We start from the raw sequence: 21,896 nt of genomic DNA, 5'->3' as shown, positions 1-21,896 counted from the left end.
CTTAATGACCCGGCTTTTTTCCCCGTGTTTTTCTCAAAGGTACTTGTTCTTCCTGCCGTTGCCCTCCTGCCCCGGCCCCAGCCCACGCCGGCCCCTTCCCTCCTCCTGCCCATGGGCTGGCGGCTGCCTGGGGGTAGCCCTGCAACTTCGGCGTAGAAAGTAGTCCCTCGGCCGCTTCCCTGCCTCTCCCGCCGGCCGAGCCGCTGGGGGTCAGTGTTGCTCCGCTAAAGCTGCGGAAGCGCCGGGCCGCGCTCCCCGGGACCGCGCCGGGACAGCCCCGGGGCAGCGGCGGTGGGAGCCCGGAGCTCCGGCGGGAGGGGCTGGGGGAGGCGGTCCTGTGCCGCCCCGGCTCTGCTGGCCGAGTGCGAGCTGGCCGGAGCAAGGCTCAGGCTGGGACATTCAGACACGCTGCCCGCAGTCGTGCTTCCGTAGAGGAACGCCGTGCCTCAGTTTCCCTGTCTAAAATGCAGTGCATCGCCTGCCGCCCTCTTTGCCAGCAGTGCCCAGAGGCCCTGGTGAGAGTCTTCAGCTGACTAGTCACTGACCAGATGGCAGAGACCCCTTCTTTGCTATTGCTCTTAGTAATTACAGGAAAGGAGAGATGGCTAGAGCAAGCTGGGATCGGGCCAGCAAAGGGGATGCTGATGCTTTTCCTTTCCCCGGGGCCTGTGTGACCAGACGTGCACGTGTTGTCCTGGCAGCCTGCCTGGCCCTTGGCAGAGCTCTGGGCATGGCATCTGACAAGTGTGTGGATCTGGCAGCTTGCAGGCCCACCAGCTCTGCTGCCTACATGGATGGGCACTGGCCCACAAACCCTCCCTGAGGTTCACTTGCACCACGATATGCACAGCCCCTCGGGAAACAGTCGGCTGTCACGGCTTGCCGGCAGGCAGGGCGCTGTGGGGTGACCCCGGTGCAGACACCCAGGCAGGGCAGGCCGTGCTGGGCCCAGCAGGGCTGATCCAGGCAGGTACTGTGCAAACAGGGCACTGCTGCTCCTGTCTGCATGGCCTCAGCTAGTACCTGCAGGAAGGAATTGAAAATCAGACACAACTGCATGGCTGGAGCAAGCCTTGCCTTGCCTGTGTAATTCACCAACTGCTTTTTTCAAGCCCGGGAATTTAAGCAAGGACCTTGCCTCAAAATCAAATCCCAGGGAGTCTATTGCCCTGTGGCAGCTGGAGTTTGGTACCAGAGAACTGCAGAGTGGTGGCATCCTTGAATAACATTTAGAGTAAGATTTATTCATCTATTTTGTTTTCAAGTGTGTCTTTCACTCAATGATATGGAGCTTGCTGGAGAAACTTGCTGAAGCTTGTATTTGTTGTCTTCAATCTCCTGGCCAGGCCCATGCTTTTCTACTTGGCTGCTTTGAAGCACATCTCAGTATGCTTTCAGATGCAGAATGACCCTAAAGATGGGTACCAGAAAGCAGCCTGCAGACCTCAGAGCACTGACAAAGCATGGGTGGTTCTCCATCTCCTCCTGGGATCTGAGCAGGCAGCAGCAGAGCCAGGCTGACCTCCGTGCATAGCTTCCTGCTGGTTTTCAGCTTCCTCGGGTGCTGGTGCAGTGGCGCAGACCCTGCCCTCGCCTGAACAACCTGGGCTGAGATTCAGCTGATCTACATTTGTGTGTGGTGCATAGGCATTGATATCTGATCTAGTCAGCCAGAAAGAGCTGCTTTTAGGGATGATTTTTATCTGATCTATTCTAGACGGATGTCTGCTTTGCAATAAGTCACCCTCAAAGTGTCTCTTTCTCCCCAGTCACTACACGGGGAGCTTGCAGCAAGCAGCTCAGACAAGGCGTGTGCAGGTGAAGCCCAGTGGGCGCTGAGCCTGTGTCCAGCCTTTCAGCTGGAGCCTTACAAAGGGCCTGTTGTGGTTGGGGATCTCAGACAACTGATCAACCGGGGCATGTGCAATATGCAGTTGTGGCTGCTTGCTGTTAAAAGGCTATTTCCATTATGGTGTTGCAATTTGGGTCTCATAAAATAACCTAGCAGCTAGATTCTTTGCTCAGGAGAAGGAGGATTGTTCCCCTTATCTGACCCCCCTTCTCTGAGGCGGTCCAAGCCCCCTCTCCTGCTCCTAGTGAGCAGTCACAAAGAGGCAGCTTCCTGGGCAGACATTCTCCATCTCTGCAGCTGAAACTGTTCTCCTGTGTAGGTCTCCCGGAAACCATGAACAAATACAGTATCAGCACTTTTACATTCCTTGATATAAATGAAGTTACATGGCCAGAAGCTGAGACTTCTGATGTTTATTGCAAGTGCTATTTATAATACCATCATGAAAGCAGAGCATTTATGCTTTAGAAGTACATTGACTTTTGAGGAAAGCACCAAAAAAACCCACTAATATGATCACATATAAACTACTGGGGGAGCTAGACGCAGTCAGGAAAAGTGACCTGTGCTCTTTTGTAATCACTCTTGAAACTTTCAGAGCAACTTTAACCCAAAGGTCTCAAAGTGCTTCAGAGATGTGTAATAGGTGGAGACACAGCAATCAAAAGCTGTGGCAGAATTCACATTGATTTTTGTAGACTTTAGATAAAATTAATGGGTAACATGTAACAGGCAGCTAGAGGTCAGGAACTGTTGTCCCCAGCCACTCTGCTTGAACCACCAGGTGCCTTTTTTCCTGTTCTAGTCTCAGCTTACTGGTGTCATCACTCCAAAATAAATGGCACCAAAGTTCACGCCTTGTAACTACATGCACAGAGACTAACAGAGCTGTTGAAGACTAGAGAGGCTGTTCCCATCATCTAGTCTGACCCTCTACAGCACACAGCAGCCGTTCTTGACTTCTGAAGTCTTCAAATGATGGAAAAGCCTCACAGTCTTAGCTAATTGTTCCGATAATTAAATGCTTTTATTGTCTAGAGCTTGCACTTAATCTTTGTTCTCAGTCCATCTAGTGGCAGTTTTCAACACTGAATCTCTGTTCTCAAAGATGCTTCTGAATTAAAAAAGCACAAAAGCTGATTCAACAATTAGATGAGGTTTCTTGTAACAATTAAAGCTGTACTGCACAACCTAAGTATTGTAATCTGTATTATATGAAACAATATATGTTTCTTTTACATACATTCAAAGTATCTTTTCATATACTGTTTCACAGAATATGCAGTAAGTGTACATCTAGGTCAGTCAGTTCTTGTCTTCTCTGCTTTTGCACTACCGAAGACAGGCCAAAGAAATGAATGGTGGTGCTTCGGCTCAGTGAGACCTGAAATCATTCTTGATTCCTTCACAGGGAGGAAAGTCAATAGTACTAGAGGCCACTGATAGGAAAATTGTGCTGCTTTTGCATAAAGCTGATGCTCTGATAAAGCCTTGTTATTCCTTGATTTTGTAGATCCTGAGCAAGGAAAGTAGTTTTGTGCATGACCAAAATAAGGTCTTACAGTAAAGATCAGGATGAAGAATTATTTGGAGCTGGAGATCAGCATTGCCCATATTGAACCACCAGTGTGAATGAGAAAGCATACAGCTGTGCTTTAGGGTCAGCATACTTGTTTCCCCATGCAGAAAGTTGCATGGGACTCTTAAGATACCTTATCTTGCCTCAACCTGCCCCCCAAAAGGCTAAGTGCATCAGCGAAACTCACCTCAACTGGATGGAGGCATCCTGGGTAGTATTAGCTCTCAGATCTGGCAGCTCTTAGACCCATGGTGCCTCTTTGTAGAGCTGTCAATTGTTCAGAGGTTAGAGCATGTGAGCATCACTATGAGGGTAGCTGCTTTTCACCCAGCTGTTGGCCAGCTGTGGGAGACTATGGCACCAGCAGTGTTGGCCATCACAATGTGTTTGCATACATGGATGCTCAGAGCATGCTGTAATACCATGTTATGCTGTTGTTGGGGTTTTTTTTCCTGAGAAGGAAGGCAAGAAGTTTGTGCAGTTCAGCAGCAGGAAGAGTAGTAAAGAAAGATGTGTTTTCATCCATCTCTTTCCAGGTTTCCTGGCTGAAACTACAGCCTGTCTCTGCCTCCCCTTAAAAAAAAGGTAATTATCTCTTAATCACAAAAGTAGAATGAGATGAATTGAGGAAGCAGAGTGGCTGCCCTAGAGAAATGCCTGGGGAAAATAAGTAGAAAAGCCTGTGTGTCTTCCTGTCATGAAAACAATGCAGTGACTTTTTCAGGTAACGAAGATGTAATGTTTGTAGGTACCAGGCATGCCTGTGGCTCGCTTGGTGTCAGAGTGATAGGAAGATCAGAGTTACAGCAGTACTACCAGTTACCGCAGAACTTCTCTTATGTCACTGGAAAAGCACCTGCATAGAAATCAAATATATCGTATTTATAGCAAATGAATGCAAACAATGGTGAGCTGAGCTCTGAATGTGTGACCAGCCCTGGTGGTGCTGGAGGTTAAACAACGCTATAACAACCACTGCAGACATGGTAAACCGATAACATGTTCAGAGAACATAAATCACTCTTTCCTATCTCTAACATTGTGGTGTTCATGACACGCTGGGTTTCTGATTGCGCAATGAAATGGCATTTGACTGAAGACGTTTGGTGTTTGTAAGGGAAGTTGTTCCTGAGCCAAACTACTCCTTTGGAGTGCAGCAAAGAGCTGCAGCACCGTGACGGGTGGTTTTGTAAAGCATAGAATCCTCAGTGAAATTACCCTGGGCGTCCCCATCCAGGTCCTCTGTTGTACAACAAAAAACAATGTATGTGACAGATTGGATAAAATCTTCATTGACTGTCCCTGCTCAACTTAAACCAAGTATTTTCTTTTGCCACCTGATATCGGTCCCTTGCTGCCAAAAAAAACTTTTTGTAATCAGGAAAGAAAAGAAGCCAAGACATTGAGTATTAAGTCATCATTTATAATTAATTTTCTTCAGATTAAAATAATTTTCTGAAATCTTGTAGGGTTTGCCATTATTCTTTTGAGTGTGTTCCACTTGATTCTGTAAAACATTAAATACGCCAGAGGAAATAGCAAAGGTGAAGATATTGAATGCTGCTAGTGCTACAACAGATAAATAAGCTGAAAGCATTGACATGACAGCCTGAGATACCATAACAAGCTGTGGGTTTTCTCCACTCCAAAACTGCTTTCAAGCCATGGTCTTTTCTACAGCAAGATGGGAGGGCGAGGAAGGGCTGAAATAAAATACTGAATGAAAAGAAAATATTTTTAGCTGTTACCAGCAAACTTTTCAACCCTGATATGCTTTTCACCCATTCTGCTGCTCAGCAGGGACAGGAGACCCCATTCACCGGGGAGAAAGCACATCCGTGTGTACGCTGCCCTCCCCGAAGGCTGTCAGAGGATGTGGCTGTGTCAGTCTGGCGGCGCAGAGCTTTTCCAGGAGGAAACTGCCAGCAGCTGTAGCCCAGGGGCAGTGGGCAACGGGCAGCAGATGCTTCTATCTGGGACTCTGCTTTTATTTCCTCTTCCCCGCTTTCACGTCCTCCCCTTCTGCCCCGCTCCTACTGGCACCTGCCAAAGGTAAGTCTGGCTTCATCCTGCCTTTGGGTCCAGTTTACGCAGCGGTGGCTACCTTATGTTTTGCAGCTAGGATATATAGAGAGAAAATCATATCTGTCAGCATCTGTTAGTTCTTTGGCTGTTCGGAGCAGTGGTCATTTGGGAGGTGCCTTGGAGTCTTGTGCACCCTGCTTTAAGGCTGGCTTAATGGGCGAGGAGGTCAGTATCTGCCTTGGTGGGCTGGTGAGGACAACCCCCTGTTCCCAGACTCCTCTTTCTGCTTTTGTAATCTCAGCCCATCCTGTTCTGGTGTTTCTGATTGCCCTGCCCAGGGCCTGGCAGCTGGTTTTGTCTCTGCCATCGGCTCTTTCCTGTTCTCTGAAGGCTCTTTTTTTCTTGGTGCCTCTGCTCTGTCTGTCCCTTGGCCACCACCGTCTGTGGCACTGGATGTTACCTGCGCAGCTGGTGCCGGCTGAAGGGGCTCACCGCTCTTTTTCCACCTCCTGGCTCCTGACCGCGTATTGAATTCATACATTTTGCCAGTGACTTACAAGGGAGAAAAGACAATCAATTAAAATAATTTCCGCTTTATCAGATTAAGACATGACAGTCCTCAAGATGGGGCTGAAATGGGAAACATGAAACACCTGGAAAATCAGATCATTTTGGGAAGGTAGCCCTGAGGGGGAAAGCCTCATTTCTGCAAATGAGCGTGGGGACCTGGGCGTCATGGTGGCCTCTCAGGGGAGATGTTATTCTAGCAGTATAAAAACTGACTCTGCATTTCGGGGAATAGAAATATTCAAAATAGGACCTTTTAATCTTCTATCTTTATCTAGATAGAGGCTACCAGCTACCACGGATTAACATGGGCAGTGTAACAAACACATCCATAGTCCTTAGTTGTTAGGACTAACCCTCCCAAAACTTAGGCCTTTGGCCATGCTAGGAAGGGCCATTGTATATGTCTGTGCCTATTTTTTTCAAATAGTTACCTACTTGATGTAGCAAAACCTGCTAGGAGCACAATATCCTACATACATCTTCCAGACCATGTCAGGTCATCTAGGTTGACCCAAGATTTGGAGATCTGGGATCCCCCACGAGTTTTGGCTGTAGGCATGGCTTCTCCATTTGCACAAAATGCTTTCCTCCAGGCTCGCTGTGCACATTGTCATTAATAGAGTGAAATACTATGTATTTTCTGTTTATGCAAATACATGCTCCCCTCATATGTATAAAATATTGTTAAATTTGGGTTGTTTAGCACACATGGCTACCTTTCCTTGTTAGAAAGGTTTTTGGCCCTCTTCAGATTTTATGGGTAATTTCTACTTGTACATTAAAAGCAAGTATCTTCTCCTTCAGTTCATTTACTACCTAGAGATAGGTGGAAATACTGCCATGCATCCAGTGTGATTGCCTCACAGTCTAAATCACTGTCTCTTGCTAAACAGAGAATCAGGAGCTATAGTGGCACTTCTTGTAATTAAACATTATTAATATGAGACAAATAAGAGACCATTAAGGCCTGGAAAAAAACAGTGGTTACGTGTTACTACATGTTACAGTTTGTATCAGAATTAATGGTTTCTGACACTTTAACACAATTTGAGCAATTAAAGATGAAACTGGATCTCTTTACATGTTATTTCTTCTGACTGCTTACAAGGCAGGCATGTTAAAGCAGCCCAGATGAGGAAGCAGCTCCTGACCATCTCTCCTAATCATATGCAACAGATGATGTCCTGGGAATTATTAAATCTCATTTCCAAACCACCAAGACTTGATCCTCTAGGGTTTGGGATGAGCCATGGAGGGGAGAGGGGAGGAGTGGGGAGCACACACTTCTCTGCTGACACCACAAAGCTGTCTTATAGCTTAATGTTTGTGTCAGGCATGACGCAAACGCTGTGGCTCTGGAGGGCAGTTTGGATGGGCTCAGATATCCTTAAGACTGGCGTGGTCAGGTTTGCTGTAGGAAGGGAGCCACCAGCTATCCTGCAAAAACACCAGGAAGCAGCTCTTGCAGCGGCCTAGAGAACATCCATGTTTAATACTTTACAAATGCAGTTACACAGGGAAAAAACAGGGACTTTGGAGCCCATCCCTCCACATCTCTTTATAAATAGCAGGTGGGCTTGGACCTGGACCAAACTGGCCTCAAACAGCCTCATGGATGGGCTTAATTGCACAGTAGGGTCCCATTTGTTCACCCAAATTCTGCTGAAGTCCCCATGCCTAGTGTTTCCTATTAGCTCACAGCATCCGACAGCTCCGAGCCAGCTAATAAGAAACACAAGGTACAGGCACTTGGGTGGAAATTTGGCCAGATGAATCCAAGCCTTGAAACAAGCTTGCCTTCTTCTGGATAATTTTTAGACCTATTGTTTCAGACCTATTTTTGGATCCATTTGTTAAAGACCTATTTTGACTATCACATTTTACCAGCCCCCCCCTCCATGCTGGGGCCCTCAGCCATTAGAGGCGGGGCTGGGCACCCTAATGCCAGTCCGAGCGTCGCAGTGCAGGGCTCAGGCAGGGGCTGTGGTTCAGGGGAATGAGGTAAGGTGGATCAACCTTTAGAAAAGAAACATTTTTCTGTAATGAACCCTGCTCCAGAGCACAGTGGCTATCACTTGGGGAAGGGGATAAGCTACACCTCCTGGGTCATCCTGGTTTTCCTAGCTTTCACCTTAATTTCACTTTTCCTAGCTGGTTAATCACACATGCTCAGAGTTAGCGTAGCTGGAGCCTGGTGACACACTCAGTAGCTGATGCCACCGCAACTGTATCTAAAAGCAAATGGTGTTCCCTTTCCTCCCCAACAAGCGATGCTCGAGCCTTAGATAAACAGCAGCAATGCACTGTCACTGCAAGGGAGGAGGTTTGTGCAGGAGTGAGTAACTCACCCACCTGCCCTGCATCCAGGGAGAGGTTTAAGAGGCGAAGTCAGTACATCTGCGGCGACATTAATCTGCCGGCCATTTCCCAGACATGGGAAGGGTTCACCCACGTAGCCATGACAGCACCAGAGCAGGAGGCTTGCAGCAAATTCCTCCCCTCCCACCTTTCTATACCAGATCCGTACATTCAGGTTTAGCAGAGGAGTAGTGAATAATCTGGCCATCGGATGTGTGCTTTCAAGGGCCATAAATATATTCTACCATTAGAAATGTTACTAGGGCACTGTCTTGATTTTCACTATCTGTGAAATACAGCTCCCATTCTCCTTGGAAACAGCAAACCTGAAATATGAAAAGCAAATGCCGAACCATATTTAAATCAACTAATCCAGTTTGTTTCCAGCCAAATATTCATATCCACTGTTAATTGCTTTTTATTACCTGGGTCTCTGGCTTCTCCATCAAAGACTGTGTTTAGCGTTGTCATTGTCTGTGAAGAGAGACAAAACGTGAAATGAATCCTGCAAATTACTGAAGTAAGAAGGAGGACCAGTGACTTGGAAATGGTGACCTACATGGATGGAGGTGGATTTGTATGACCTGCATATTGCATTCCTGTAGGCTGCATTTAATCAAAACTGGCAACAAAAGCCATTTGTGGTGTTGGGTGTTGCCACTAGCTGTTCAAAGGAGAATTAATAAGGTCTGACATGCTAAACGCCTCCACATGTGTAACCACAGCAGGGTCACCTCCACCCAGAGGAGGCTTGGGAATCCCCTCTCTGAAGAACTTGGGGAGGGAGAGTACACTAATGAAACTGCCTTGTCGTCTCCTGAAAAAGGAAGCAGCCCCAAGATCTAGGAGCAAAGAAACATCTATTACAGTGGAAATAACTATGGCATTTTGCTGCAAACAGCTTATCAAGACCAAACTCTTTACAGCTTGGGTACACTTGTGTACCTTACTGGTTGCACGCAGGCAGGTCAGGGCTAGCTGCACAGGCCAGTGGTGCCTCAGCAGCGCAACATCGCCGTCAGTGAAGCTGGGGCACTTGTCACCCTGCCTCTGCGGCTGCAGCGAGCCTCCTTGGTACCGCTCTGGGCACAGCCTCTCTGGCCTCCCACGTACGGGGCTGCCAGAGAGGCTGGAGAATTTGGCACTTGTAAGCAAAGGGGCCACAGCGTGGGTGGCCACCCCTCCCACCCAGCGTTGTCTCCAAATACAGAGGCCAGTCGGGGCACTGAAGTGTTTTACATTTGGGGCAATCCCTTTTTCCTCACCTATCATTTTTATATTCTCTTTGGAAAACAGACACCTTTCGTAGAAAGGGTCCTACGATCATATTGCATGATGGGGCTGGGCAAAACTGGGTTTTGTATGAGGCTGGCAGTACTTACCACAACCACTTCTTTCTTAGGTTTCGCCTTTTCTACAGAAAGGAAAATGCACATTGTAAAGAATCAGATTTTTCTGACAGTGACTATAGACACTAAAGCCAAGATTTCCTCAAACAAATAGACATTCTTGGTACCCAACATCTGAGACATCTCAAATGAGCCTTACTTCTTTTCAAAGGCTGATCCCTCATACTATTTGAAAAGCAAACTCCTTCATAGTATTTTGGAGTGAGAATCCACAGTTGCCAATGACTAATCAAAAGTTTAGCGTTTGTCTTATTCCTTCAGTAATTAATAAATAACAATGGTTTCTTTAACAAATTTCCCTTTCTAAATAATATGAACAGATATAGAAATTCACCTTTGTGGATATTTGAACTACAAATGTAGATTTTTCTTTTTTTCCATGAATGTTTGTAGTTGCAAAGCTTGTGCACTCAAACATGCGTTTGGAGACAAAACAGGGAAGTGCTGCAGATCCAGTCAAGTAAAATTCAGATTGAAGAACAGTTTGGTTATGTGTGAATTTACCACACTATTAACTCATCCCACATGCAAACAAATACAGCAGCAGAGCCACAGGCATCTCGACAGCACAGATTTGTGGATGATACCCAACTAGTTGCTATGATTTCTTCTTGCTCGCTCCTTGCCAATTTGTTTAATGGCCTTTCTTTGGAGAAATGTATGCCTGGCCACCAATGGGCTTTACAACCAGGCGTGCAATACTCTAAAGTGGTGCAGATGGGTCTCAGCCTAAGCACTGATGGGAAACCTGTCTGGCCTTTGCTGCCCAGCATTTGGGAACCAGTTTTTCATAAAGCACCAAGCAGCCATTTTTTGGAAACCAGCCAATGCTGAAATGTCTCAAATTGGGCAACCAAGAGAACAGCTAATTTTGTTGGGTTTTGTTAGTCACGTGTTTTTTCAAGCTGAGAGATACTGATTGAGGAGAGGGAGTTATAAAAGCAGGGTCTTACTGAGCCCATATGAGCCATGCTTGCTAGCAGAAAGCTAATGGGACTAAAAGGAACAAGACTGCTTAAAAAACCACTTTTTTTTAATGTGCACCTTATAGCCCTGCTAAGTTATACAAACCCCTTTAAAAGCACCAATACTTTAAAATAAAACTTCAGGTACATGAAGTAATGGTGTCAAGGCAGCAAACGAAGGCATCAGAGAACAGGGAATTAGAGTGGAGAGGGCTCTTGAAGGTGCTGTAGAAGGATGGGATTATTTTTTAACAGACAGCATATGAATTGCATGTGAAAAATACAGTAATTCTTTAGCATCCATGCCAGAATACTAGGCTACTCTGAATTTGTTTTTTTACCTAATCGTTAATAGATTTTAAGACCAAAAGGACCATGAAATCACTTAGGTAGGCCTCCCATAACCAGCCAGGGTTATTTAATCTCAGTACTCTTGTACTGGGTCAAATTTATTTATCTAGAAATGGATTTACAAATTTTACACTGAATCATAAACAAGGTCTTGTTGTGAAGTATTAACATATAGAAAAGAGGTACACACCTGGAGCATTTATCCTGTAATGAAAAAAAGATTAAGAGCATAGTTAACAAATGTCATACTTTTGCTACATAAAAATATCATGCTTTGTTCTCTTTCATTTGGCAAGAAGGATGTGTTTCCTTGAGTTCTGGGATTTGCTCGATTTGTTTGGTTTCTGGTTTTGCTTTCACTGAAGGCCTGCATCATTTAATGCTGCTCTCAAACAGGAAAACAACCCTGAGCATTGTCCTAGCACCTCTCCAAGAAGGGATGATATTAAAGAAATAAAGTCTTATTGATGATAGCATGATGGATTTATCAAATATTGTCATCTTGTTCCATCCTTGGAGGAAGGTCAATTTTTTTTATCTGATGTGCTCAGATAATACCTTTTAAAATATTTGAAAGGTTGTAAATGTTTCTGAAAATATAGAAATTACTTTTTAATGGGAGAGCCTGGCTCCCGATGAATCACTTCCCCTATTAATAAATAATAACAATAGCCAAGCTATATGCTGCTAGATTCATTTGTCATTTTTATCACAAATTGCTAAATTCCTTGCACACACCATTTGAATTATAATCACAGTCATATATTACCTCCTTACATTTACTAGAATTTCTAAATTTAGGTCCAAATCCTGAGAATACTTATAGAAATCCTTTTTTTTTTAATCCCCGTCCACTTAAAGAGCTGCTTATCTTTGTTTTGTGAATTATAAAGTCAATTTAGAGGCAGTCTGGCTCCCGCCCACTGAGAAGGCAGCCAGCAAGGATCTCTGCCACTTCCCACAATGAACCAGAGCTGGTCCCAGGTGCTTCCGTGGCTTTTGCCAAGTGCGAGCACTTAGAGGTACCGTGAAGCTTTATGGGCCAGAGCCTTGCAACGGGCTTGGGTAAAACTCCAGGAAATCTGCGGAATTTTTGCCAGAACAAAGAATTTGGCATGAGCACCAAGGTTTGGAAAGGACTCCGGGATCCATAGCTGAGAGGGAGGAAAATGCATCCAGTAACTACCTAGACGGGAGCTCCCTTGGAGTGGGAGCCAAATACAAACTAAAAACGTTTGTATTTTTGGTGCGCACATTCACGCACAGACTCTGACTGCACCTCACGAGCATAGCTGCCTTTAGAGGTCATAATTGTTAATTCCACTATTACCTTCAGCTAATGCTAATGTTAGTAAATCCATGAAAAAAATGCCATGGACTTTTTTCCTTGATTTCATATCATTAACACCAAATATCACCGTAGCCAGTAACAGCATTTGCTACAGCGAAGGGCATACCACTATAAAATATTCAAAGCATAGATTTAATTACGGCTGAAAGGCCTGAGTTCTCTCTGTCATTGCCAGGTGTTGCTGGGTTCTTCCCCAGCGTGACATTTGGGAGGACTCACAGAGGCGCGCCGCCTGCTTTGCCTGCCGGAGGGCAGCGGGTGCGGACCCACGTCACCAGCAGGAACCCCAGGTACCCCAGCAGTCCGAGGAGCAGCAAACTGCCGAGGGTGATGACGAATGGCACGTACCACGCCGATTCAGAGTAGAGGTTTTCCCTTTTGGTCACAACAGTGAAGCCAGGCTTTTAAAACAAGATAGGAAAAGTTCCTCAAGGCTGCATACTTGTAAAGTTACTGATGCCAACGGCACCTTTCATCTGGTTGAACTTCTGCACTCAAGCACCTGGCCCAAGCGTGCCCTGGGGCTCTGCAGATGATGGGCAGAGGGAGATAGTGTCTGCTGGAGACAGTGATTCATCCCACGTACCTGCCTGCTGACTGCCAAGACAGCTCGGATGACTGAGATGGACCACCGAGCTCCTGGGGCAACCAAAGGCAGGTGAAATGGAGCCCACCCATGATGCAAAAAGGAGGTTCCAGACCATGTTTCAATGTCTTATATTAAAACAAGCATGCCATGGTGGGGTTTAAAAGCCTCAGGTTGCCTGAGAAGCTGCGAGCGCACTGTTGGAGGGTGAGCAAGTTCAGGGAATACTGCCATTACCGAGGTAATGGTTTCTTGTTACCTAAGGCAAAAGTGGAAGTAGGTCATCTTCACTGCAGTGATCATTCGGCCCCCTTCGTAAGAGGAGTTGAACCCCAAGGAATTGGGTTATTGTATAAAAGGAAATGAAACTCCTTTTTTTTTCCCTGTGACTTGTTCCAGAAGGGAAAACCACACTTCCTGAGCAGTTGTGACCTCCCACATCTTCCCGAGTGCCAGGAGACACGGCTCTGAGCTGTCACGGCACTTGGTGCTAGCAACTCATTCGTTAAGGTCCCATCATGAAACTATCCTCACACAGATCAGAAATTACTCATCTGCTCTATCTGGGTCATTACCTAGTGTGGTACTACTAGTTTTGATTGTCTACTGAAGTTTTTATTTAATTTTCTGTAAGACATTTGTAATCACATTGTGTATGAAATTTAGTAGGGTATCTATTTCTTTCCTGGTTAAGGATACCTTTAAAATAATTTATTTAGCCTTGCAAAACAACAGGTACATCCAATCCTTAGAGAAATTCTCAGATAATCTCAAGATCACCACTACCACCACTCGATCCTCACTGGGACTGAAGTCAGAAGTGACTTTTTGTGATGGGGCTTCTTTTCTACACTACCAGCCTTCCAGCATCTGATTCATCAAGTTGCTGCACTGAACACATGTAAGGAGTAGTGATGGGAGAAGTTGCTGTAATGGAAGTGCTCTACTGGAAAACAGACTGAAAGTGGAAGGCTGATATCTCTGCAGAGGCAGATTTAACACTGTGGTATGTGGTCTAGACTTCGTATTTGTGGTAAAGCATGGGAAAGAAATACAGAATAAGTTTTGTTATTCAGCTTAACTTTTCATTTCCACATCAAGTAGGGGGAGGAGAAGGCTGTGAGAAAACTATTTATTCCTTCCCAACAGAGCATTAGATAATAACAGGGTTATTAATCAGTCTACAAGTTTGGATTTAAGAATTTTCATAGCAAAGTGTCCAGATTTGCACGTGCTGTTTGCAGGATCCCCTGGTTCTGTCTCAGTTACCAGTAGTCCCTAGCAGATCCAGACCGTTTTACAGTGAATAGCTCTTTTACCCCTTCACCAGCATCCTCATATTTTCATTCCTGCATGCGAGGGAGAAAAGGGTAATGCCATCTGCAGGCAGGCAGAAAATGGATGGACTCTGGATGATGGAGAGGTGGTGCAGCAAGGGATGAAGGCAGCGACGGGCACAAGGATGGGGACAGAGTGGTCTGTACCCTCAGGCTACGCTGCTTCTGCAGGCAGGATGAAAGCAAGCTCTCCTAAGGTCCTGCACTAGCCTGATGGAAATCAGCTCCAAAATGAAACCAGTGAGCCAGAGCTTGCCTGACATGGCTCTGCGGAGGTGTAGACTGTGTTGCTGGGACGCAGGCCCACAGCTCCACAGGCTGTGGAGGCCAGATCCCACCGTGGCTCCCGAAAGCTGTGCAGGTCCCTGGCTCAGCTATGGACCACCCTGTGGCAGTGAGCTCAGGAAAGACCCATCCCACCCCTCTGGCTTTGCTGTCTGAAACCTGCTGAAACCTCAGCGGCACGCTGAGGCTGTGCACAACTGCTTCAGTTCCTGACAGGCGGCTCGAAGTTTTACACAAGGGTGACCTCAGGGATGGAAAAAAGCCCCTTCCAAGTGATGACGATTTCTTGTTGTTGTTGTTGTTGCCTATTTCAACTTTGGTAGCCACAGATTAATGTGTCCCACTGCTAAAGAAGCACATAGAAGTGCAAGGCAGCTGGAGGAGTGAGTAGCTATGAATAAAAAGAGGTAGTGCAAAATGCATGTGCAAAGTGCAAAATTTTAAGGTTCCAGGCAAAGGTTAACCCCTGCTCTTTTCTTATTAATAAAGCTGACAAAATCTTTGACTTTCCAGTTACGTGGTAATGGCAGCGTGCCCGGTCCTTTGGCTGCTTGCCCTTTTTGTTTTAGAAACTAAAACGCAAAACATATGTTATGACTCTGTACCTGGGACCAATCCTTGATGATGCTGAGCATATCAACCACCTTTGGCTTCAGTGTAAGAGCATGGGGCTCAGCACTTCCCAGGACTGGACCCACTGTAGGTTTTTGCTTCCCTTTTGCATACATCCCTCTTTTCTTCACTCCTGTGCCCATGAAAGAACCACAGAAGTGGACATAAATTTCAGTGAACTTACCGTTGTGGCAATGACAGTAGTTGGGTTTGGGATAACTCTGATGCTTAAAGTCACCGTTCCAGTTTTAATTAGGTGTGTAGCTTTGTCCCTGGCAGATAGTAAATTGTCATCTGTTATATAGACGTGCAGTCTGTAAATCCAGTTTGTATCAAGTCCACTTTCATAGTCAAACCTCGATGCAAGAATCAGCCGAGATGTGTTGGAGCCGGCACTTGGTGAAAACATGAAATGATTGTTCACATTGCCTGCAAGCAGTAGCAAAAAAACAAAACAATGCCAAAAAAAAAAGGAATAAAAGAGAAAAGCAATCCCACATTAAAGTAAATGGTTGGAACAAGCAAAAAGATCAGTTTCTTTTGACAACTTGTTATGGGTCACTATACACTTGTGCAGTGAAATATCATTGATAAGAATGGCTCCTTGATCTTCCTGGTATCATATAAAATCAGATAAAACAATATAGTAATAAAAGCATTAAAATATGGAATAAGACCCTCTATGGGGACACAGCTGACAGGAGGCTGTGGAAACACTTCAGAGCCATGGGGCACACAAGAGGTCACCCCAATGGCCTGTCCTAATAGCCTGGAGAGCACCCAGAAGCAGCAGCACCCAGCCGGGACAAGGACCCTACGCTATTGCTGGCCTCTTCCCGCTACTGGGGTGTCCCTGGAGTGGGCCCTAGGCCACATAGACACCACCAGTGTCTCCAGAGGCCCCTCCAGCCCCTCTCCATGGCTTCTCCCTCTGCCCAGAGGCAGAGGCCTTTGAACAGGCCCTCCAGAAAAGAGCTAATGACTCAGGGGACATTAATTGCCTCCAGGGCTTCGTCTACACTGTGGGGGCAGAGAGGAGAGTTCAGTGATGCTAGCCCTTCAGCCCCCCAGTTTCTGTCTGTGTAACTGGACATCTGCTAGTGGCCTGGGCTGCAGGTAGGCGAGCTCCAGCTCTTAGGCTCTAAGCAGACCACACATAGGAGAGATCAGAGCCATGAAAAGGCACCAGATGTGCTTTGGTTTTGCTCTTGTTGCCCCATACAGCTCCAGAGTTGAAGTGACCTTGAAGGCCATGTCTATCGTACAACACAAAATGGGCCATGGGCTGCTCTGTGGCTGAGAGGCCAACTGCATGGCACAGCTCACATCGCTACAGCCAAAGCCCTGAGCCTTCCCCCCGGTCAGCCCATACAGAGTGCCTGCCGGGCAAGGTCCCGGGTCCCTCAGCAGTGCCCAGGAACTCTTTGGGAATGTACTGCTTGGCACAGACCAAAATCATGTCACCAACCAAACTTAATACTTCAGCAGTGTGGGCCAATACTGGACCTGTGGCCAGACCCTGATTTACTGATACAAACACAGCCTTCGTATGGGCTCATGTGTAAATACCACTGCTGCAGAGGTCTTCTGTGGCAGTAAGGGGCTGCAATAGGACAGAGGTTCTCTCTTTTTATGCTCATAGCTTTTTCCTGGCACCTGGACCATCTGCTCCCTCCTTCTCAGCAGTCACCTCAGCAATAAAAAAAGAAATTGCCCCAAGAGAGTGCATTCCCCTTTTTGTGAAGCTGAGTGTCATCCCATATCTTAGCAGTTCTCCGTCTGGATGCAGTTGATTACTAGGTTCAAACAGCCTTAAAATGGGGTTTTAATGCATACAGCATGGACCTAGGACATGCAGGTTTGCTCAGTTGTTTTAACAAGACTTACTCAGCTGTAATTGGAAGTGAAATTTGACCCTGCATATCATTCCAGCTCATTCTTCTGAAGTCCGTCTCAATTATGCAACTAATTGCCAATTAATTAACATGGCAGGCAATCCAGTCTTGCAAGGGAATGGTTCTAGGTGGTAGTACCAGTAGCCATCTTGTGGAGAGACATCTCCTTTGGTAAGCAGCAAAGTCATGATGTGCGAAACTTGTGGATCACAACTAGCCCTCCATGAGACATAGCACATAAATTGTGCAAGACTTTTATTTATGAATCAAAGAAACCATCAGCATTCACTAATTTTTGCAATGCTCCCAGTTCACACACCGTGACACAGTACCTTCATTAATGAAGTAACGGAAAGACCTGGGATCAGAATCACGATCTTGACATTCAATCCTGAAGCCATTAATATTGGTCCCAACAGCTAAGCTGACTGAGATTTGAAATGAATAGAAATTGGGTGAACAAACTGGTTCTTCATCATTTACTTCCAAAACATTGACAGTTACCTGAAAGAAAAGAGCAACAGCAAGCTGAAGTACCTCCACTGTGCTGAGCCAGGATTTTATTAACTTCAGAAACTGTTTGGCTTTGCCCATTTTGCTCTTTTGATCAACAGCAGTTGAAGAGCAATGAACCTCCCTTCCAATCTAGTTTCTACCAGAAAACATCTGTGATCATTTGACCTTCAATTCTTCTTGTGATCAGCACTCTTCTGGGAACAGGTTCCTTAACCTGGACCATCTTCCAATTTCAATCTGATGTGTCCAACTATTTGCATTACCTGAAGTGTGTCATAGTAAGAATGAGAAATAATAATAGTACCACATATTCATTAAACTTCGTTTCAAATCTCTCAAATTGCTTCACAGTCATTAGTTAGGCTTCTTAGCATATTTAATAATAATTCAAAGCATGATGCATGGAAGGAAGGAAGACTCCTTATAGACTGATCGTTCCCAGTGAGAGAGAAATGACAGTAATGGCCTTCTGCATGGCTGGGAGCACCCCAGGTAGCGCCAGATGTGCTTAATGTCAGCTGGGATTAGCTGGCTGAGAGAAAACGGTTACCTTTCTCAAAGCTCTTTCCTCTAACGTCTGTTAGCCTTTAACATACAACAGATAAACTTGTCATCGTTACAAGCTCCTGATGCTAAATTTTCCTTAATCATCACCTTGAAATATTGTAGGTGATAAAGAAATTAAGTACCTCCCACCTAGCATCTCCATGGGTGGTGCTTGGCTGGAATAGAAAGCAGGCCTAGTACCTGTATCCCCCCACAACAGATGTGCAAAAATCAAATGTAAGGCAGTCACAAGGGAGAAGACGTGAAAAGGAGTAAAAAGGAGTCTGTATGTGAAGGGCACTGGGATTCTTTGAAATAATTGACTGTAAAATACCTTTGTGGATATACCGTCTATATTTCTATATTTATTCTTCTGAATAAAATAGGTCTGGGTAGCAAACGTGAGCAAAACCCTACTGTTATCATGGTCTCTGGCATGCTCTTGGCTCCTGACAGATAGCACCATCGGGGACAAAACTAGATCATGGTCAGGAGAAGGCAAGTGTAAGGGTCCATCCCCGGTAGGCCATGTGGACACAGCTGCACTGGGTGGGCCTTCTGACATTATCCCAAGAGGCTCCCCAAACCCCCATCCCATTCCCAAGGTATGCAGCACATCCCCTCTGTCCCACCCCATGAAAACACAACTCTGATGGGCTGCAACACAATTCTCACATTACTTTGGGCACTTTGCAGTGAAAAAACTTCTCATACAAAATCAAAAGTATGTTTGAGGGCCAAGGGGCATTACACGAGGTCCAAAAACGACTTGGCACTAAGCATGGCTAAAATTAGGTTGTGCTGCCTGGCCTCAAGACCCTTTCCTTTTTGTATTTTCCAGTACATATATAGCCAAAAAGAATACCTTAAATTGACTAGGGCACAGAAAACAATTATTTCACTGCCGAGGTGAAGTAAGAAAAAAAGGCTGAGAAACAAACCCCACAGAGTTAAAAATGAAAAAATATTACTTTAATTCTTTTTTGTAAGAAATAAGGAAGACTGAGTGAACACCACCTCTTTCATCTGACTAATATACAGCTCTGTGCAGGGGTGGACTTGGCTTTTATAGACCAAAGTGCTTTGCCAAATGTCTTACCGTTCTTGTCAGGAAGAAGAGAGAAAAATGTAGATAAAGGGGGAGAAGTAGAGTGGATTTACTCACAGATGCTGTTGCAGTCTTCTCTTGGTCTGAGGCCTGTACTGTGAGAATGTGTTTCTGAGTTGTTTCATAGTCTAATCTAGCTAAAATCTTCACATCTCCTTTGGTTGGGCTGATCCAGAAGATATTTGTGTAATCTCTGGTGCCTCCTCCAGCTACAATGGAATATGTGATGACACTGGGTGGCCAGTCCTTGTCTCTGGCATTCACTCTTCCAATGCTGGATCCAACTGAGAGACAGAAAATCAATATTTCATTAACATTTTAAGGAAAAGGAAGTACTTGTACAAGAAGTACAAGAGTACTTGTTCCAACCAACACTTGATGAAACTGAACTAAAGATTTGTTTTAGAGTTTTTCACCCCAAAAAAGTAAAGCAAAGGTGTGAGAAATGCTAGTTCTCCAGGCTGTGCCATGGCTCCCCCATGCATGGGCTTGCCTGCTAGCAATAAATACCAAAATGTGCGGAGTTTGTAGAGAACCACAACACAAGCGCTCCAGCGGTGAGGGCCACCCCGAGCCCTGCACCGACATGCACGAACTCCTGCCTTGTGGCGGCCCGAGCATTGTCTTGGTTGGAGAAACAAGGCTCTTTGCTTTGAAAAGCAATTGCTGCTGTTCCTTCTGAGGTGTTTGAAAGGCGGTTTGAATTACCTTTGTGCCAAGCATTTATGAAGCAAACTACAAATGGCAGTGTTGTAAACTGTGAGAACGAAGATGGGACTGTGCACACCCATCTCTGCAGACATTGATTCAATGCTAAATGCATCCACACGACCCGGGGATATACAGGATGCATAGTCCATATGCACGGAGTGAGACAGAAGGAGGATGTAAATGAAGTGTTGGCATTTTTTTTCTTTCCTGACCCTGTGAACTCCAGCCCTCCTGCAAACTGTTGGCTCCTGTTGGGTACAGCAATAGCAAGCACCCTGTTAATGTTAACTCAGCTCAAAATAAAAGGCAGTCTGAGTCCAAAAAACATTTCTCTTGATAGTTTCAGTATCCAGCAAAGTTCTGTGGCCGACACAGAGAGGTTTACAGATGTATCCATGTCACAGATGGGTTTCAAGTATTATATTTCTAAGGTACACATCAGTGGTATGAGGAGACACACACAGAATAACAAGTGCCACAAAATTCACTGTATCATATCCACTGGGAAACAGTGTAGAAAGGCAAGCTCCACCCATGCACCATAGAAATAAAAGTTGGGCAAGAAGAACAGGCTGCTGAGCAATGCAAGGTGCTGGTATGAACACCTGAAGGTTGGGGTCCTCTGATCGCTGAGTGGCTGCCCTGTGCCTCCTTGTCCCCACTTAGCCCTCCTTGCTTTCCTGGCAGTTTGGCTCCTGCAGGGGCCAGGGCAGCCAGGGTCCCACTGCCAGGCAGACCCCCTTGGGAGCCAGCCCTGACCCCAGCCTCCCCAGTCTCTCCAGCTCCCTCCCAGGCCATGCTGCAGCTTCGTTGTACTCATCAGTGGCCGATGATGGGTTCTCCACAGGGCAGGCAGGAGTGATTTTTGCAGACCTGTGGACCTTGGAAGGATCCTCCTGACCAGAGAAGGAAGAAAACAGAGAGCTGAGTGTGAGGGCTGGAAATTTGGGCTTGCTCCTTTGCCCATGGTAAGAGAGAGGAGGTTGTGGGCAGGCTGGTGGGGCTGCTTGAAGCATGCCTTTTCCTCCCCCCACCCCATGCCTCCTGGCTTAGGCAAATGGACACAGAAGCACCATAGAGCCCACAGGTCTGCTGACCATAGCTACAGCTGCTTTCGCCTGTGCTCTGAGCCTGCCCCGGCCAGAATATTTGATGAATTCAAGCAGATACTAGATTATCTGGCTGCTAAATCTCCTGGAGTTTCATGGGCTGCATCACCATGTTCCACTCAGATGCAGTGATGCAGCTGGATGTCTTCCTCGGTGACGTGGCCATTGCGACAGGTTTGTGAGTAACAGCAGCCTGGGGCAGCATTGGACGTGCTGGAGGACAGGGCTGCCATTCAGAGGGGCCCAGCAGGCTGGAGCTATGGGCCAACAGGACTCGTGGAGCTCAGCACAAATGCAAAGTCCTGCACCTGGGCCAGAACAAGCCTGTGCGTCAGCGCAGGCTGGGACTCACTGAGCAGGCAGCAGTTCTGCAGGAATGGACCCCAGGCCCTGGTGGACAAGTTATACATGAGCCACCAGCGCACCCTTGGGGGAATGGAGACCACATACTGGTGCTATATTAACAAGTATGTTACCAGCACATGGTGGGAAGTGACTACTCCACTCTGCTCTGCACTCATAAAGCTACCTGTGACCAGTTTGGGGGCCCAGGTACAAGAGAGATGCTAACAAACTGGAAGAAGGCTGGGAAGAGCCACTAAAATGTCAGGGGGTTGAGCAGAGAGTGCAGGAGGAGAGGCTGATGAGGCCGGGTTTGTTCAGGCTGGAAAAGGGAAGGCAAAGGTGGGATTTAATTGCTTTGCTCCATTACCTAAAGGGCGATGACACAG

General features: G+C 46.1%; 1 protein-coding gene across 1 annotated transcript in view; it reads right to left on the bottom strand.

Moving 5' to 3' along the window:
* Positions 1–4,838: 4,838 nt before the first annotated feature.
* Positions 4,839–21,896, bottom strand: part of CDHR3 (cadherin related family member 3) — a 64,950-nt gene continuing 47,892 nt past the window's right edge. Inside the window, exons 13-20 of the mRNA XM_072864702.1 lie at positions 19,403–19,629; positions 17,508–17,679; positions 15,465–15,709; positions 12,680–12,861; positions 11,300–11,313; positions 9,767–9,798; positions 8,810–8,858; positions 4,839–6,008 (exon numbers count right to left, since the gene is read on the bottom strand). Of these exons, the coding sequence (XP_072720803.1) occupies positions 5,683–6,008; positions 8,810–8,858; positions 9,767–9,798; positions 11,300–11,313; positions 12,680–12,861; positions 15,465–15,709; positions 17,508–17,679; positions 19,403–19,629 (1,247 nt within the window). The 3' untranslated portion in view covers positions 4,839–5,682. The remainder of the gene's footprint in view (positions 6,009–8,809; positions 8,859–9,766; positions 9,799–11,299; positions 11,314–12,679; positions 12,862–15,464; positions 15,710–17,507; positions 17,680–19,402; positions 19,630–21,896) is intronic.

Source organism: Ciconia boyciana, chromosome 1 (assembly GCF_034638445.1).
Source record: "Ciconia boyciana chromosome 1, ASM3463844v1, whole genome shotgun sequence".
Classification (NCBI taxonomy): Eukaryota; Metazoa; Chordata; class Aves; order Ciconiiformes; family Ciconiidae; genus Ciconia; species Ciconia boyciana.
This window is presented reverse-complemented; position numbering and strand designations above follow the sequence as displayed.